The sequence below is a fragment of the Protomyctophum bolini genome (genome assembly GCF_963924005.1).
Source record: "Protomyctophum bolini genome assembly, chromosome: 2".
Lineage (NCBI taxonomy): Eukaryota > Metazoa > Chordata > Actinopteri > Myctophiformes > Myctophidae > Protomyctophum > Protomyctophum bolini.
The window spans coordinates 19,212,424-19,232,892 of NC_137863.1; the positions used below are offsets into that span (position 1 = coordinate 19,212,424).

The following is a 20,469-nucleotide window of genomic DNA, read 5'->3' on the forward strand; positions in this document are numbered from 1 at the left end:
AAGTGACAACATGTTTTTTCATGGAGAGAGATGAATGAAGTAAATAAGCCCTCGGCTGAAGTGAAATCAGTGCCGCCACCTCTCAACCCTTTCTGGATCAGGAGCCCACTTGGACAATCTCAAAGCGTGAGCGTGGCCCACCGACCAAATTACCACATTGTTAGAGCATATACATGTTTATCATTAATGATCAATCGATCAATTTGTGTTCCGGATTGGATCAATGGAACTAACAAGAGTATACTTTAAAGTTCATATTTATCGGTATCACAAAGAATGTCCAAAACTGTTACTTTTCAGTTAAAATAATATTGAATAATACTAGGGATGCACCGAAAGGGAAATTCTTGGCCGAAACCGAATACCGAATATGGGAAACAGTTGGCCGAAAACCGAATACCGAATAGCCGAATACATCTTTGTTGTAAAGCTACCTGATTATGGCAAAAGACATGATTATGGCAAAACCTAACTTAAATAATAAAAACTTATGGGTCCATTGAAAAACATCTAAATAATTGGAGGCTTTGTGATTAATTAATCTCAATTAGTCACATTTGAATCGCATATCAATAGGCCTATTTGACCTGAGCCGTGAGCTTTTTTTTCAACATAAGCATAGGCAATAAAAACAAGTAGTAATAATAGTGATAATATTATTTATATAAAGTTGAGTACTTAAAGACACTTTTCAAGGAGAACATGAGAAAACAAATAAAAAAAACTTTATTAGAGAAAAACTAAGACTATGGAATAAAATTAATTAAAGTGGAATGAGATAGCAATATTCCAGAGGTGGGTTTGAATTTATAGGTGGTGGCATGTCTTTTTTTGGTGGCATGTCTTTTTCATTGTTAAAGCTCCAAATGATATTCCCATTCGTCTTTGTGTCTGCCCGTGTAAACGCAGCAGCGAGTGTGAGGGGTTGGGGAACGGATGCAAAGTACATAGTGTTAAAACTAACGTTAGCTCCCATGCTAGCTACTAGCTTCCCTTGTCAACAGAACACCACCACAGATCGGGTGGAAGCTGCTAATATCACGTTGCTTGTGCCCGTGGATGGGAAATAAGATTTAGAAGGCTATGGAATCGTGGATGAAAGCACAGATATGTGCAATACAGTTGTGTCGGATCTGCTACTGCCCGTGACTGCTGCTCGTGTGTTGTGTTGCGACTGTCGCTGACGGCTGAATGATGCATAGTTAAAGAGCGTCATAAGCATGCGCCCTTCCTGCGCTGAAAGTAGCAGATCTACAAGCCATCTACCGGTCGCAATGCATAGCGCGTTGGGCTTGTACATCTGTGTTTTCCTCGCAGTTTAGTTCGATTCACAACTTTAGGACCACTACTACTATTCGGTGATATTTTTCGGCTTATTTGAGCCGAAACCGAATAGGCCGAAAATACATTTTTAGCCATTTTCGGCCGAATATTTTCGGTGGCCGAATTTTCGGTGCATCCCTAAATAATACTAAATCTATTTAGGGGGCATGGTGGCACAGTTGGTAAATAAGGAGGTTAATTATTTTTGTTAGTTTTTTTGTAAGTTTGGGTTCACATTTCTCTGTTCGTACTTATATCTGGGAATCACTGCAGTAGCTCGCTGTACTTCACTGGGAGCAATTTGACGTTGTGCGTTAGCAATTACAGATTCACTTTTTTCCATTTCCTTTTTTCCATTCCAGCTATTTTCATTCCGGCTATTAGCTTCTGCCAAAAACTGGAACGAGAGAGCAATGAAAGATTTGTTGATTCAATGCATTTGAAGGTATTCTAATCCCGCTGAATAGGGTATTAAATTGAGATTAACTTTAAGATGCTCCTGAATTCATACAAATAAATAATGGAGCCATATTCACACTTTGAACGTGCACGCATGCACGCAGAGATAGATAGAGAGAGAGAGAGACAGACAGAGAGAGAGAGAGAGAGAGAGAGAAGGAGACAGACAGGAGGAGAGCTGAGAGACATTATAGGAATGACAGACAGCAGGAGAGGCTGAATGACAGACAGCAGGTGAGGCTGAATGACAGACAGTAGGTGAGGCTGAATGACAGACAGCAGGTGAGGCTGAATGACAGACAGTAGGTGAGGCTGAATGACAGACAGTAGGTGAGGCTGAATGACAGACAGTAGGTGAGGCTGAATGACAGACAGTAGGTGAGGCTGAATGACAGACAGTAGGTGAGGCTGAATGACAGACAGCATGAGAGCTGAGAGGAGACTAATAGCAGTGGAAGGCTCCATCCAGACGGTAAAAGCAGCCTGCGGTATATCTGTGTCTCTGTGGTACCTTTCCTTTGACTTGGACCTGTAAGGAAAAGCTGGATCACTTTTAACCGACACTGACAGCCCCATGTAGTCACTCAGCTGCACCCTGTGGCTAATCACATGACCTGTCCTCATCAATTCACAGGAAGTGATGAAGAGGAAGTGTGTGTGTGTGTGTGTGTGTGTGTGTGTGTGTGTGTGTGTGTGTGTGTGTGTGTTGGGGGGGGGGGGGGGGGGGGGATACACCGTTTGAAGAATGTGACACTATACCTTATCCCATTTAGACCTGAGGCAGATTAAAAAAATAATTAAAAAACGTTTCTGTGTCAGTGGTCCTCAAACTATTTAATGTCAAGGACCCCAGAAATTATAAGTAATTGGCTGCGGACCTCCCCCCCCCCCCCCATTTGAAAATATGTTGTTCCAGAGACCTGCCTAGAAGCAAAGATTAGAGTTAAAAACGTTCGATCTGAAAGAATCCCGACTTCCCGACTTCCTGTCCTGAATGGGTTATCTGACAGAATCCTAACTGACAAGTTATTATCGTCATTGAATGTCACCGAGATGAGGAACCACTCTGAGCTATACTTATGTTTTTTATGCTGCCAATAATAGTCAGTCTTAAAGGTTGTGAGAAACGCACAATGGCAGGTTTTCCCTAAAACACCTCAACAATGTATATGGGGCCACCATGGGGCCACCATGGGGCCACCATGGGGCTAATGGTGTTTATTTAAAACACCATTAGTTTAGACACACACCATGGGGCCACCATGGGGCCGCCATGGTGTGTGTCTTTGTATTGTTTTCTCTTTACGTTACCTTTGAAGAAAACGAATTTTCCGTCTGCTCTCTCGTAGGCGGCGTCGATGCGCGGCGGCAGGCCCTTCCAGAACTGGTCGATCTGCATGGGGTAACCCTCCTGCACCTTGTTGTTCCTGAGACGCCAAAACCAGCGGTCCTGGGACAGGTAGGGAGAGAGAGGAGTGACAATGTAAGTATCAAAAATATGCATGTGCGGGTGTTTGTGTGTGTGTGCGTGCGTGCGTGTGTGTCCATATAATGCAAGTCCATGTATTTAATTGAAATAGGATGTTTAAAACCCCCTGCTGTTTTTCTAGGAATAGTATTGCTCCTAGTATTGATGATTTCTATTGCATAGCTTTCTATGTCTTGATTAATTGAATACAAAGGACCACAATGTGTTATCCTTTGTACAGTATTTTCTGTACCTCAGAAAATCATTTTTTCCCCATTTTTGTACAGTATAACTGTACCACTGTACAGTTATACAAACTATCAATGAGGTAATCAATCAATCAATAAAAAAGGTAAATGTGCATTTTTAATTCCTATTTCTCATTATTATAGCGTCACGAAATATGTATTGGATATGGACATTTAGTTTCCAGTGCACAGTAAACTATAGCTTATTCAGCTATTCATTAATTAATGACACTGAATCCCTAATAAATTATTAGCGTGATGATGTTTCGTCTTTGCCTCATTTGCTGAAATATATAATTAATAAGCTTATAGTTTGGTTTCCGAAATACAAATTGTCAGGAGACTGTGCGGTTCAATTCTCCTTGGAAACTCTGACACATGTGTACGCACGACAACTGCGCCACCTATGGGCTGGCATGAGGCAAATGAATCACAGGAAATGGTTCCATTGTGTAAACTGAAGCTAAATATTACCCCTAACATATCATACAGTGAGTATATTGTTGCTGTCGGGCAAAGACCTCTTATCTCCAGTTTTTCGCACATCAAGGGCCTACTTGATCGTATACTACAGCGTCACAAAAAGAACATAAAGTAGCAGATATACATGTACAAGCTCGAAACCCAAAAACATGTGTGTTGAGCTTGTCCATCTGCTACTTTTGCTACTTTTTAATATGAATCCTGAGAAGTAACAGTTTTGGACATATGAGGTTGCCACCCGACAGACACGATATGATGATTTAATTTGCATAACATGGAGAAAGTCACATCTTGAACGGAATAATCCAACACCTATCAAGATACTCCCTGATGTGCAGAACGCACATAATAGATTGTCATTGCTTGCATGAAACAACGAGATTCAGTTTAGAGCTTCACCACTGGCATACAAATAAATAACCATACTGTGTACAATAACCCAAAGTGCAATAGTGCTGGTGCAATGTAACGGTGCAAAGTCCAAAGTTCAGTGCAAGACCAAGTCTATTTTCAATACCATTTTAATACTATAGAGGGGGCGGGGGGGGGGGTTGTTCATTCAGCAGCCTGACAGCCTGTGGGTAGAGGCTGTTGGTCAGTCTGTTGGTTCTGGACCAGATGGATCGATATCTTCTACCAGAGGGCAGACGTTGGAAAGGATGGTGTGCTGGGTGGAACTGGTCCTGTAGGATGTTATTTGTACGGCATATAGGCAGCGGGAGGTGAATAATAATAATAATAATAATAATAATTTAGCATCATTAAACAGAGCTTATACTCTCATTGCAAAAGAACCCCTCCAATGTTAGTTAATGTATTCCCATAAACAATGAGGCGAACAATGGAACACATTACATTTACATGCGTATCATTGTTATGTTATATTGCATTCAATAACATTGTTTTTAAAGGTGCTATACAAATACATGTTATGTTTATATAATTACCACAAATTGTTTTGCAGAACTATCAATGCGATAATGACCCTTTTAATGTCAATTCCAATCATGGTTATACCCACACTTGAAGGCGATATAAAACAGATGGGTATAAAAAAGGCTTTGCAAATCTGCTATTTTCAAAATATGTTTCGATGAGGGTCTCCACGGTCAATTATTAGCATGTCGATTTTGGTGTCCTTGACATGAAAATGTCAAGGACACAGCATTATCTGTTTAGTTTGAGAACCACTATCTATAGCATACATGGGCAACTGGCAGGCCGCCCCCACCTGCGGCCTGACAGGTTAACCCATTTTGGACTGACGTCGAAATAAATACAAACGTCTTCTGAAAGAATATATGTTCCATTTTCAAGATTTGTGCCGCATTTTCACGATTTTTCAAAAATAGCAGACCTACAAGCTCGTATGAGCTTGTAGATATGTAATTTTTCAATAGCTAAATTATAACATTATGTTTAAAACACCAAAAGGGGTTCCCGCCCAAAAGTTATTAATATCCGAACATATTGAATATCATTGATTTCAGCTAATTATTAAAATGTTTGTCTTTTTTATGACGAATGTATTTTTATTTAATTTAGTTAAAACAAAATTGAAATTAAACAAAAATTGTACTTTTCAGGATTCCAATTCAAAAATAGCAAAAAAGATTATTCAGGATTTGAATTAAAATATAGCAAAATTAGCCGTTCTACAAGCTCAAAACGCGTTGCAGAGCTTGCAGATCGTCAAATGTTGCTATGACAGTAAAATATGCACTGTGGCCCTCTGGAGTGAAATATAGTGGCCCTCTCCATCGTCAAAGTATAATGCGTTCGGTGACCTTGCGGGCGACCGCGTGGGCCACTCACTGCCAGGCCCAGGCGTGCAGGAGAAGATTGCGTACACACCTCCATTTTATCAGGAGAAGGGCAGGTGGCGTTTACACCTCCATTTTATCAGGATGAGGGCAGGTGGCGTTTACACCTCCATTTTATCGGGCGGAAAATTGTTGTATTACAAGCCTGAAGAGGTCTGCCGCATCGTGCTGCATAATGTGCTACATGGCAGGGGTTTTCAATGGATTTCTTTCGTTTTGTCACACTGTGACACGTTGTGAGCTTTAAAAATGTTTTCCTATCACGCAAAGATGTGGAGGACCACCCGTAGTAACTCTGAGGACCCCGTAGGGCGTAAGGGGTCCCCCTCTTGAAGACGTCTGTGGTACAGGACACTCAGTGGTTACAGTAACTACATGCAGGTACTTAAAAGGGTTATTTCACTTTTCTGGGGGTAATTTTTTACATCTCCTCTGGTTTTAGTAAACACCCCCAGACAAGTTGCTTGATTCAATACCGTATATTACCAAATAACAGCCCATGTGCAAATAACCGCCCAGCACCAAATAACGGCCCGGCTCCTTATAACAGCCCGGGGTCCGAATCGATTTTGCATATTAACGGCCCGGGCTACTATTTGGTAATATACGGTATTTAGATATTTGATATAAATTCCATGTCAATTTTCACCATGTTAGACTTGATGAAAACACACGTCCCTGATTCTGGCGATTGATATCGTCCTCCCTAATGCGTGAGGGGGCTGTGTTTCTAATGCGAGAGGGGGCTGCGTTTCTTTAAATTACTTTTTAAATACTCGTTTTTAAAGGAAAACCATACCACCTTACCCCCCTTTTCAAAATATGCATATATGGAGGATGAGACTCAGTGATTTAAAACGACCGCTCCCCAAAACCACCTCGATGTGCGCACACATACAGTAAAATGCATGCATTTATGGACAGAAAGTTGCTCACAGCATGACAACAGTGGATTGTTATGTGAAACAAGAGCTTTGCAACAAGCAAAGAGGAGACCCCGAGCTTTCCCTAGACGTGCAATGTTGGTGAGTTTATCGTCATTTAATCAAATCAGATTGGACTTTTCTGTCTTCAAGGATAGGGCTGTCAGTGGAGGGAATTGCAACTTTAGAGCTTTGGATGGCTTCTAACCCATTCAGGGCGGGAACCACTTTTGGTGTTTTGAGCATTATGTTGTACTTTGGCTGTTGAAAAATAGCAGATCTACAAGCTCATAGTGCAGCACCGAGTGCCGCGCTACGAGCTTGTAGGTCTGCTATTTATTTATTTTTATTTATTTTTTATCGTGAAAATGTGTCGCAAATCTTTGAATATATATTCATTCAGAGTGAACTTTTTGACATGCAAATGTCACGACTGACATAGAAACATGGGTTTTTAAAAAAACTGTCAAGATTTAGAAGGCATTTGTAGAATCGTCCTCAGGTCTAAATGGGATAAGTTGATTGCGGCAAAAGGTCTGGCAGACAACCAGAGTCCAAGATGGAGAATCTGAGAACGGGGAGATAAATCAAGCGAAGACAGACGTAACCAGAAGGGATCAGGCAGGAATGGAATCAGAATGGAATCAGAGTCTGTAGGGATTCAGACGGGAAGCTTCATTCATCAGGAGGTAAATGTTGGAAGGCTTAGCGTAATGCAAAAGATAACACAGCGAGGAAAAAGAGACGGATCTGTGTGTGTGTGTGTGTGTGTGTGTGTGTGTGTGTGCGTGCGTGCGCACGTGGTGCAGGTGAGGAATTATTTTAGGGTGATGCACCATCTCACACTCGTTAGCCGGCGGCGGCTCTCACGCTGGCGGCACTAAATAAATGCACCATTTACCATTTATTTTAGTCTCATAGCATAATGGCCTTAAAGTCATATTTTGTCTAACTCATACCCTCCTAACACTATCACTCATAGTGCCTATACTAGTCCCTTTTTTCCCTTTTTTCGTTGCATAATAATGACTCACTTTTTATCTGCCTTCGTTTACATTTGCCTAACTCTAATCTCCTAACGCTGCAGATTCACAGTGCACTATGTACTCAGAATTCTTGTTCCAAAATCAATATCTGCCTAAGTCATCTTTGACAAATATTGTGATTCTTCCCTATTTTCTGAAAACCTTCATATTATAACTTTGGCAATTATGCTACGAGGCTAATGTCGGAAAATGGTCTCCTTTAAGTGGCCGGTGTCTGGCGTCAGATCTTGCAAACATCCAATGATTCCTGTTGCTAGACATCAAGAGAGTGCATTGCAGGGACAGAGAAAAGGTCGATAACAAAGTGGATATTCTCCTGATTTGTCGCTCTGAAGAAGGAAAAAAAGCCATTTTAGCGGCAGAACGTTGGGAAGATTATGTGTCTTGTGAAGAATAGGTCCAATATTCAGTCCAGTGACCATGGGGGCTAAAGAATGGTTCAGAAGCTGTGCTCATGTTGGCGTCCATTGCAATCAATAGAGAGTATATGCACATGCATCACTGTTCCACCCCGACACGCCGCCTCAGGGCCGTAGCTGACCATTTGGTTGCCCTACTCGTAGGATATTTGTCCCGACGAGAGCGCTGCATTTCCTCATTCAGATCGGCTATTTTCACTGTTTGAGAGGACGCACACACGGCCCCTTCGTTGTGTTGCCCTACTCGCAGTGCGTACTGCGCGTATAGGTAGCGACGGCACTGCGCCGCCTCATCTAGACGGAGTGGCAAAACATTGAGCAGCGTGCAGCGTTGGAGTATGGAAGTGCTCGTTGGAAATCACTCAACAGTCCTGCATGCCACCTGTTTCTAAATTACAAATAATGCAGCACGGGGCAGGACATTGCGTTATTGAAAACGAGCGCTTCCAAACTCTAACACTTGTTGATGTCTATGGTGGATTTCTATTAAAAAGAAAAACACTCAAGCTTTCCGTACAACTGCAATGTTGGCGAGTCTAATGTCAAGAGATTCATCGTTTAATAATGTTTTTCCACTCAGTATGGTGTTCCCACATAACTGCCCCGTACGATGATGTCATGCGCATAATAGACAATAAAACCAAAGTAATGTAGTAAGAGAGTGGTGACACGCTTTGATCTCGCCGCAAAGCGGGTACCTATGGGCGATAGTTCCAAACATTGCTCCTATGGCTGGAACTATTCCATTGAGATAGAATGAGCACTTCTGCATTCCATTGTTACAATGAGAGTCAACGGGAGTGTCATTACTCTCTTACTAGATTACTCTGACTAAAACTGAAGTGGATACAGGAAGTAAAGTGGAGATGGCGGATATCTTGCTTCTTTATTGTTCGTCTTTGGAGTTGTGAGGTCAGAGGTGACAGCTTGACGTGCGGGAGACTTGGCACGATATAAAATTAGTAGTAACAATGACCACATAGTGCACATATTATTAGTAGTGGAATACCGGGAGACCAGGAAAATTATTCATAACACCCTCAATTAATTAATTGGTGTGGGGAGAAGAAAGTATGCCGCAAGTTATTTTTTAATGATATTTGGTCTTTGATCTATTCATTTCTACGAGGCAGACTTTTGTCCTGTTTCAAAAGGTACTTGGTAAAGACACAGGAGGCATGCAAAGAGAATAGAGGCTGAAGAGGGTCAGGCCTAATTAAATTAAAAAACGAAATCTTCTAAATCTAATGATAGTTTTGTGAAATACTTATATTTCTATTCTATCAATTATGGACCCCCAAAATTGTATGTATTTTGCCGCAGACCCCATCTCAAAATATTTATTTCCAGGAAACCCCCAGAAGCAAATATTTTAGTTACAATTGTTTGATTTTCAAAGATTTGCAAAAACATTATTTTTTCCCTCAAAAAATAGCATATCTACAATTACGGTCGCAGCGCCACATGAATAGAAGAGAGGAGAAGAGAGGAGAGAGAAGAGGAGGAGAAACAGGAGGAGAGAGGAGAGAGAAGAGGAGGAGAAACAGGAGGAGAGAAGAGAGAGAAGAGGAGGAGAAACAGGAGGAGAGAAGAGAGAGAAGAGGAGGAGAAACAGGAGGAGAGAGGAGAGAGAAGAGGAGGAGAAACAGGAGGAGAGAAGAGAGAGAAGAGGAGGAGAAACAGGAGGAGAGAGGAGAGAGAAGAGGAGGAGAAACAGGAGGAGAGAAGAGAGAGAAGAGGAGGAGAAACAGGAGGAGAGAAGAGAGAGAAGAGGAGGAGAAACAGGAGGAGAGAGGAGAGAGAAGAGGAGGAGAAACAGGAGGAGAGAGGAGAGAGAAGAGGAGGAGAAACAGGAGGAGAGAAGAGAGAGAAGAGGAGGAGAAACAGGAGGAGAGAGGAGAGAGAAGAGGAGAAACAGGAGGAGAGGGGAGAGAGAAGAGGAGGAGAAACAGGAGGAGAGAGGAGAGAGAAGAGGAGGAGAAACAGGAGAAGAGAGGAGAGAGAAGAGGAGGAGAAACAGGAGGAGAGAGGGATGAGCATCAATCTTAGCTCATTATCATTTGGCTCATGGTGAAACTAGGACACGGCCAAGCACAGTCCCCAAGGACTGCTGTACACACACACACACACACACACACACACACACACACACACACACACACACACACACACCACACACGTGCTCCCGCACACGTGCACGCCTCATATGGTGAAACATCATCCACTATGCTGCTAATGCTTTTCTGTCTGAGGTGAAACGCGGGGAGAAAGAGGAAGAATAATCGATGCTGTACATCTTAGTGAAGAATCCATGAGGGTTTCTCACCGAGGAGACGTCCCATAATGACTGACTCATCGCTCACACCCACCGCGCCTCGCAGAGCTTTTTGTTCTGACCCAATAAGAACTTTACAATATGTTTTGCACCCCCACACACATTTATATACCCCGCGTCCCAGCCCGCACGCACACACACATGCGCGCGCGCGCACACACACACACACACACACACACACACACACACACACACACACACACACACACACACACACACACACACACACACACACACACACACACACAGCCGTGTGAGTTGGTTGTATATGGGCTCAGATCCACGCCATTAGAGAAGAAGAAAAAAAACTAGCTTGATATTCTGGTTGATAATGATGATAATGCAGTTTTATAAGATTCCATTTAATAGTTTTGAAAGGTACATTACAGAAATTAAAATGACTGCACGCATGCACGCACGCACACACGCAGGCAGGCAGGCAGGCACGCACGCACGCGCATATAGATAGACAGTCAGACAGACAGTGAAGGCTCTGGAGGGATGTTGGGGTGTGTCTGTGGTTCCGGAGGTTGGGGTGTGTCTGTGGTTCCGGAGGTGAACCACAGTATATTCCCTCCAATATAGGAAGTAGATGTCAGTGTTTTCTGTTACTGTTGGAGCCAAGCAGTCTAGATTCTAGACTCAATGGCGCTCAAACATCTAAAAATGTGTTGTGTGCCAGGGACCCCCAGAAGGGAAGCTCGTAGCGCGGCACTCGGTGCCGCACTATGAGCTTGTAGATTTGCTATTTTTCAATAGCTAAAGTATAATACAATGCTACAGTATAAACACCAAAAGCGGTTCCCGCCCAGAATGGGTTAAACGGTTAAAGTGTTAGGCTGAAGTTTTTCCATAAGGTACAACTTTGTTAAACAGTTATACAAAAAATAAGAAAAAGAATCAGCAGCTATTTACTGTATCTGCAGGGAAGATGTTATCCAGGTTAGCCAGGGAACATTTGCTGAGCACAAATGTTTTTTTACCTTGCTATTCAAGACATGCTTCACACTCACACAGAGAAATGCTCTGTGCTACAATATGTCCATTTGTAACTCTGAGAGTGTACAAATGGAACTATTATGAACCCATTTAGTTCCATTTGTACACTCTCAGAGTGCAATCATCAACACTGAGGTTATTGCGCCTTTTACACCTGGGACGAGGTAGCTACCACTGGAATAACGCAGGGTTTACTTCACCTTGGATTGCAAGCCGTTCTAACTTTGAAGAATTATATTTTTCAACTGTATTTCTCTGGAGGTACCATGAAATGCCCACCGTTAGATAGATAGATAGATAGATAGATAGATAGCAAAGTGATGCCATCAACAGGCTTGAAAAGAAAGCTCTGGTGATTATTGGAGTTTTTCCAACTCCATTGTGGCAGCTTGCATGGAGAAAATCAATTGAGCACAGTCTGATCCTTTTCAGAACGCTAAAGGATTATTCACATCCAAGTGTAAATAATTTACTCTATTGATTAAGAAGATTGCACGTTTAAAGCACCATCGGTACCTGTGTGCTGACGGAAGAAGAGATAGAGATATGAAACCTCATATTATCTTCATTTAGTTTTTGCTTCATTATTTCTTTTTTGGTAAATTACTACTTGAGTGTTGCACAAAAATAACGCTAACTTTTATTTTCTTTCTTAGTTTTTTTTGTGTGAATGTAAAAGTGGTAAAGTGTGTCTGTGGGTTTTATGTATAATTTTTCAACAATGTATTTATTTATTTTCCTTTTTTCATACATAAATCACATTACAATACAAGTACCAGTACCAAAATACCAGTAAGACGCCTGAGGGCGAGAAGCGACCTACTGTATGGGCGAGGTCGCGTGCACGCATCTGCCTGGGTGACGGCAGACTGCTGGCCAAGCGCTGGAGCATTGGCATGGGGGGTCAGATCAAACATGGAATTAATTCTACAGGGTTTGGTGAGGTTAGATCAACATATGGAATGTCAGAACAGGTCAGCTCCATATATGGAGATCTAAGGGTGGTAGCAGGGACATTCTCTTGAGTGTACAGGCTTTGATGAGGGCTGGACCTTCATTTTCGGGCCTGTTGAGAACTCACAGCTGCACGAATAACTTTTGGGCAGGCCCGTCTAGAGTTTGAATGGGAGTCAAAAGGGAGACATCAAAGAGGAAGGATGGATGGAGAAGGATCAACATATAGAATGTCAGAATAGGTTCTGACATATATCCATATATGGAGATCTAAGGGTTTGAGGTTTGAGGTCAGATGTAGGGTTGCTGGCCAATATTGATGACATCAGTGATCTCCATATATGGGCTTAATTGTGACAGCAGGTTGCATTCACGATGACATCAGGGATCTCCATCCCCATGATGATGTCAAAGTTGGCAAAACGCATGATTCACACCGCGCCCGAGCTCGTAGATCTGCTACTTTTGAATTTGAATCCTGAAAAGTAACAGTTTTGGGACCCGACAGTGACAATAGGCCTACTATTCCATATTTTGCATATTGTCCCACATCACAAATGATTCCTCATTCAGAGTTTCATGATGTCATTGGGGTGAACCTCTCTCTCTCTGTGTGTGTGCGTGTGTGTGAGCGTGCATGTGTCTCCAGGCAGGAAAACTCCATTAACCCTCCAACCCAGCACAGCTTCCCTGTTTCCACAGAGGCAGGATAAAGGCTGTGACATTTTGCTCCGCTCTGCTTCACTGCCATACGCTTCCGGCAGCACACGCTCACGCTCAAGTGTGTGTGTGTGTGTGTGTGTGTGTGTGTGTGTGTGTGTGTGTATGTGTGTGTGTGTGTGTGTGTGTGTGTGTGTGTGTGTGTGTTGTTTTTCTGTTTTGGTAGCCTATAGGACATACCGACAGTCCGACAGACTGTCTTTAACACCTTGGGATGTTAAAAGAAAACACAAAAAGGCTGGCAAAGTACTGCTGCCGTATGCAATCATTGTTGGCCGTCACATACTGTATGGTGGAGACGCTTGCTGCCCATACAGTATTGAGAGATATGCATTGTATCATGAAGACATAGGCCATAACCTTAACTGTATGTGGAAAATACATTTGGGGGAGCCAGACAGGGAGGCAGCCTAGAGACTAAAGCCTAATTGACGCTGGGCCATGCCAATGGTGTCCTGGACAGGAGATCAAGATAACAGGCAGGGTTACGGTACAAAGTACAAAGCTGTGAATATCTTAAGATTTCTCTGTTCTTCTCCTGCAGCTGTACAAAAAAAATCTCCAAAAATAAAGTCACCCACTTCTGCTACAGCCGCAAACCTGTGATGTGACAACAAAGGCTGACTGTGACGAGAGGATGACAGACAGGTACTGTGGACACATAGACATGAACAGGGGATGAAAGACAGACAGGATGAAAGCGAGAAAAGCACACAACACGGGATGAAAGTGAGACGGGCATATACGGTCAGCCAGAATGCCTGACACGGGGGGAGAGAGAGATAGAGAGATAGAGAGAGAGAGATAGAGAGAGAGAGAGAGAGAGAGAGAGAGAGAGATGTTAGACAGACAGACAGGCACAGACACATCGATGGATGGCGACCGGGAAAGCACACAGACAGAGACAAACAGATGGACAGATAGAGAGACATTCACAGATCCAGACACAGATACTAACACAGTCTGAGACAGAGAGGCCACTTCTGATTCAGACAGACAGACAGACAGACAGACAGACGATACAGGTCTATGACCTTTTCTAATATTCCGTTTAAAGATCAGAGACATCAAGATGGATTTTTCCCCCTACACACTCACTCTCTCTCTCTCTCTCTCTCTCTCTCTCTCTCTCTCTCTCTCACACACACACACACACACACACACACACACACACACATGCATGTGCGCGCATGCACACGAATGCGCACACAGTTCAGAAAGACATCACTTATATTTCAAAGGCTTGTTGGGGTTCTCTGGTCTAAAGGGCAGCTCTGACAACTTTGACCTGAGGATGTATGCTGTGTGTAAGTGTCCATGTAAACATATTCTGTGTGTGGGTGCGTGCGTTTGTGTATGTGCGTGTGTGCGTACATGTGTGTGTGTGTGTGTGTGTGTGTGTGTGTGCGTGTAAACGCTCCTTTCTCTCTCTCTCTCTCTCTCTCTCTCTCTCTCCACTCACCTTAAAGACAAACATCTCTCGTCTGAAGAAGGCCACGGTGTTGAAGTTGCCGTCACAGATGTTGGGCTTGCCGTTCCCGGGCAGGGCGGGGCGGTCGCCCGAGGGCGGGCGGGCGGGCCGGGCGTGGCGGTCGTGCTTGCGTTCCGAGGTGGAGTGCGTCCGTCTGGACGGTAAGGTGGGCAGCGGCCGCGTGGGCTCCAACATGGCCGTCGGGATGCCTGGGAGGACAAACAGTCAATTATTTGGTTGACAATTTTCTTTTTCGTCGACTACGTATTGTCACTGACGAAAACGAAACAAAGACGGAATAAAAACTAAGCTGTGATGAATAAAACTATGACTACATAATATTGACAATTTCGTCAACAAGTATAAAAACTACACGAAAATTTTAGGGAGTGCAGAAGAGATCCGGGAGAACTAAGATGAGTCATTTTATACTTGGCTGTGCGTGGGTGCTGCTGTTCTACAACATGGCTGATGCGTTGTGAGCTTGTACAGTATATTGACTATTTTCGGTATGCAGCTACAGTAAGTTTAAATCAGGCATTACAACACCAAGTTGTGCGCTACCAGTCTCCCGTAATGCCTGCTAGCATTAACAAGCTCTTAATTTTTCACACTCATCACAGTGTGACAGTGTGTTGACAGTGGAGACGTTGTAATTATAGAAAGGTTTACGTTGTGCTAGTATGCAATCTACCCATTTTGGGCGGGAACCGCTTTTGGTGTAATCATTATGCTATGCTTTAGCTATTGAAAAATAGCAGACCTACAAGCTCGTAGCGCGCCACTCGGTGGCGCGCTGCGAGCTTGTAGGTCTGCTATTTTTGAAAAATCGAAGAACGACTGACATAGAAACATAGCTTTTTCAGAAAACTGTCAGGATGTAGAAGACATTTTTAGAATCTGATCTCAGGTCAGAATGGGTTAAGATCTCAACTTCCTGACGGAAATGACACATTGGTCACACTATGATTCTAATGTTCTGGAGGTTGAGACCCTGCTAACATGTCATTTCTTTGATATTTCCAATTAGCGTTGCTGTATTTGTTGAGGCAAGAAAACAACCAGGTGCTCAACGGAGACGTGCAGGTAGAGAACAGATGTACAAATAATCAAAAGGTGCTCTTTGATCAATCAGGATAAGACATGCGTGCGTGGATCTCTGTATGTTTAACTAGATATTATGTGTAGGCGGTGCCCGTTGGGCACTGGCCTACTTGGAATGATGCAAGTTGGAAATTAATGCCCCACCCAGGTATTATGGCTGTGTCTCTTTTATGCCCATAATTATGGAGTTCTTTGTCAGGCATGCCCAAATATGGAGTCTATGCAGGCGTCAGAATGATGTCAGAACAGGCCATCTCCATATGGACCCTGGGCAGGGGCCCTGTCCAGAGCCCGGGCAGAAGCTACTGTATCTATCTATAAATGCACCAGCATTTATAGATAGATACAGTAGATGTATTTGTTGTTTGATGGACTGAAATAAAGTGGGTGGAAAAAAACTTTATAAAAATCTGTTATTCAACACTGGTCCTGAGGCACATTTGGCACCAATGGGAGCAGGTCTGTGCCTACATGGAATACATTTGACACAAATCTCAAAATGTGCTACAATCAGGGCAAAACATTTGCATAAATAAAACATCACACAACTGAAAGAGATTTTAAAACATTAAAATCGCGCGAGGGCATAACACCCCGTCCGCACCGCCAGCGATGCGAGCGAGCGACGACATCTCATTAGAGACTGTCCTGGTGTACCGCAACGCGCCGTTCAGCGACATCATCCACCCCTAATATATTCCCTCGCAGAGTCTCTATTTGAGAGAGGCTTCGCGGTCCCCCAAACACTTTGATTGGTTGAAGATCTACAGTACACGCTACTGTTTATTGGATATTTGATTGGTTCAGCCTACGTCGCACGCAAAGGCCGGCGCTCCATATCAGGAGAGTTTTTTCGTATGTATGTATGTATGTACGTACAGTATGTATGTATGCATGCATGCATGCATGCATCTCTCTGTTATTTTAATTAATGTATACAAATATACAGGTAACAATATTATTTTCAGCATAGAGCAGCCTTTGTTCAGAAAAGTCCACACACATTCATGCACGCATGAAAGCACACACGACCGCGCACACACACACACGCCACTGAACAGTAGCCAACAATGCGAGCGTCTTCTCCCCTTTGAAATGGAACAAAGTGTCCCTGGTGGAAACACGTTAGAAAAGACCAGAGACTTGCAGGCTGCCAACGTTTCTGGAAACCTTTCTTTATCCAGGGGAAGGTTTATTGCTGAGCTCTGCATGCGTACGCTGTTTTCAATTTGTACTGATGCTAATGTATAATGTTCTGCTCTGCTTTCCAAACAACACTTCTTTTTGTTGTGGTGTGTACAGTACTCAAGTACTGTACTTGAGTAAGTACAATTACTCAAGTACTGTACTTGAGTACAATTTTGAGTTATCTTTTTTTAACTTTACTGGAGTACTTCCAATTTTGAACATCTTTTCTTCTACTTTTGATGCTTTTGTGTGACGCTGTAGTTAAGTAGGGCGTTAAATAACGAAAGAAAAGTTTGAACGTGAAGTAAAGAGGTTTCTGCACGGCAGCGACAATGTGTAATGTAACCAAATACACCCTTACGGATCCATTTGGTTATATTTGTACCCTCTCTGAGTTAAAGGAACACCCAGGGTTGTACAGTGTGAAATCGCTTGGGGTGGCACTTTTTGGACTGAAGCTTTTGGGCTGAAAAGTGCCTGTGTGTGTTTGCTCAGAGAGAGTGAAGTGGTCTGACTCAGCCAAACCCAGAAACTCTTAGTGGATTTGAAATGTTGTCTTGAATGTTATACTATTATACCATGTGGATATGCTGACACTTTATTTCAAAACAAATCTTTTGTGAAATGTGAAAAATGTGGAGTATTTTGGAGACATTTTAACACCAATATTGTATGGGAGGTCCCTGGCATCTGGTGTTTTCCGATGAAGGTCCGCAGACAAATACATATTAATTTGGGGGTCCCTGACATGAAAACATTTGAGAACAACTGCTTCACACGCTCTCCTTTCTGAATGAAGCAACCAGAACAAGAAAATGTGCTTACAGAAATAATGAATCCTTTCTGAAAGGGAGGATATCTCTATGGAATCAGATAGGGTGGGATGTAAGGCTATTATGTGTACATTAGCATGATTATCGCCCGAAATTGTAACTGGGGCGCGGTCTGGCTGGTCGACTGGTAATTAGCCGGTCCTGAGCCAAGCCCAGTGACACCTGACGAGGCACATTCAGCGTTCAGACACAATCCAAAACACTTGGGAAGTGGATTGATTAAATCCCAAACTACACCAGTTGCAGTTCATTGCAACTACTCACAACTAGTCGCAACTCCTTGCAACTACTCACAACTAGTCGCAACTCCTAGCAACTACTCACAACTAGTCACAACTCCTTGCAACTGCCATTGGGGATTGGGGTTGCAAGGAGCTGCAAGTACAGTAGGTGCAAGTAGTTGCATGTTGCAAGGAGTTGTGTGGTGAATCATTGGTGCGGTTTGGGCGTACGTAAGACTCTATAAAGACCAAATAAAAGCGTCTGAAATCAATAAAAAGTGACGGGCATGCATGCACTCTTATCATCATGCATCGTCAATTCGTCATACGTCATCATCTCATTCCAATGTCCAGCTAATCAGTTTGTGTCCTCACTTTTGTCTTCAATGTTTGTGTTTTACACAATGTTTGTGTTTATACAATGTGTGTGTTTACACAAACACTCAAAGCTGGGCATAGGAGGGCCCCTAGATCTTCTGTATGCCCTGCAGGTCTTACCATAGATCTTCTGTATGCCCTGCAGGTCTTACCATAGATCTTCTGTATGCCCTGCAGGTCGTCCAGGGGAAGCTTGAAGTTGTGGGTCTCCATGTACTGGTAGAAAGGAGCCATGATAGCACTGGGATCGTTGGAGTGCTCCAGACCCAGGGCGTGGCCCAGCTCATGGACCGCCACCAGAAACAGATCATTACCTGTGGGAGAGAGAGAGAGAGAGAGAGAGAGAGAGAGAGAGAGAGAGAGAGAGAGAGAGAGGCAAAGAGAATAATGGGATTGGTATTAGGAAGGTAGAAATGCAAGGTAGAGAAAAGGTAAAATAAAACAGAAGACAGGAATGGGAACAAAATGTTCATGGAGTTCATCATTACTGAGATAATAGTTGTAGTCCCGTAATGACATATCCAGTGGAGAGAGGTTGAGCTGCTGACAAGCCTTCTGCTGTGCTTTGCAGACAACAACACTAGCCCAAAAAACATGTATTTGACAGGAAAAAAAAGCTCTCTTCTCGAAAATTGAACAAATTGTCTCCGGTGCAGAACACGAGGGAATTGACCATGGTAGACGTTAGCTGTCAAATAGTGGGCGGCAAACAAGAACACATTAATGTGTTTGCTGGCTGATGATCTCTCTAGTGTGAAGTGGAATTTGACTGGAGCTGCGGGGGAGCTGAGGGGAGCTGGGGGGAGCTGGGGGGAGATGAAGGGAGCTGGGGGGAGCTGGGGGGAGATGAGGGGAGCTGGGGGGAGCTGGTCAGTGGAACAGGAGTAGAACAGACCCATCATGGTCTCCTCTGTCCTGTCAAACATTATTATTCTTCACTGTCGTGAAGCTTTTGAGAGCCTGCTTAATGGCCGTGGTTATACAGTGTGGTATACCTTTCTTTTCTGCTGTAATGGAGAAGTATATCTCTCTCTCTAGTTATTTGGGTCGGTTAATTACAAAACAATTGGGCATAGAATGATAGTTAGTCTATATAGGCCTACATTGATAGTACTGTATGAACTTTACTCTAATCTGAATGAACACAAGTACTTAACATGACATAATATGTTCATGAGACAAACGATTACACGACGCACAATTTGCGCAATGTTGGGTCGTGTGGCTTAAATTCGTTGAATCATTTTCAGCTCTGCATGGTGGACAAATTATGATAAAATACATACAACAGTACATTCATACACGCATGCACGCATAGGTCTATGCTTGCAGACAGACATACAGAAGGTTGACAGTGGCTGTCAAGGACAGTCGCAGTTTGTGGACACCGAGGTCTGCCATGTGATTGTGCAGAGTTCCGCTGTCGCAGACATTTAATAACTCCCAACGTTCGCGGTTCACATTAATACAGTACATTTCATCATGGTGGTAATTGGTTTGACTCTGTCTGAACCTAATTACAGACCATAATTATCTTCTTCTGCACTCTTTTCTTCTTTCCCCCGCAGGCGCTTTCTGTTTGAAGATCTCTGCCTGCCATAGCCGAGAGTTGACTCGTGGACAAATGCCAACATCTGTGCCTGGACAGGCTCTCTCTCTCTCTCTCTCATTTGCTCCATGTCCCTCGCCCACTCTTTGTCTCTCCTCCTACTGTACTATATAGGGATGGTTACAGTGATGTGATTTATTTCTTTCACAACCATCCATCTCTCTCTCTCTCTGTCTCTCTCTCTAAGAGACACTCGGGGTCATCGTCATTTCTTTCGCTGTCCGTTTCGCTCAGTTACTTTTATCTCCCTCTCTCCGTCTCTTTGCTTGATGTTCCTTGCCCTTCATTTCTTTGCCCTCATCTTTATCATTTTTCTTTTTCTCCCTAGCCTCTCCCTCTCTCTCCCCACACCCACCCGCACGCGCCCGCACGCACACACACACACACACACACGCACACGCACACGCACACACACACACACACACACACACACACACACACACACACACACACACACACACACAC

At 43.4% G+C, this 20,469-nt stretch overlaps 1 protein-coding gene across 1 annotated transcript in view; it reads right to left on the bottom strand.

Annotated features, from left to right (window-relative positions):
• The window catches only part of mmp24 (matrix metallopeptidase 24), a gene marked incomplete at its 3' end in the record, with an annotated part of 57,277 nt that overhangs the window by 9,691 nt on the left and 27,117 nt on the right, over positions 1–20,469 (bottom strand). Inside the window, exons 5-7 of the mRNA XM_080792117.1 lie at positions 18,548–18,709; positions 14,663–14,880; positions 3,094–3,232 (exon numbers count right to left, since the gene is read on the bottom strand). Of these exons, the coding sequence (XP_080648243.1) occupies positions 3,094–3,232; positions 14,663–14,880; positions 18,548–18,709 (519 nt within the window). The remainder of the gene's footprint in view (positions 1–3,093; positions 3,233–14,662; positions 14,881–18,547; positions 18,710–20,469) is intronic.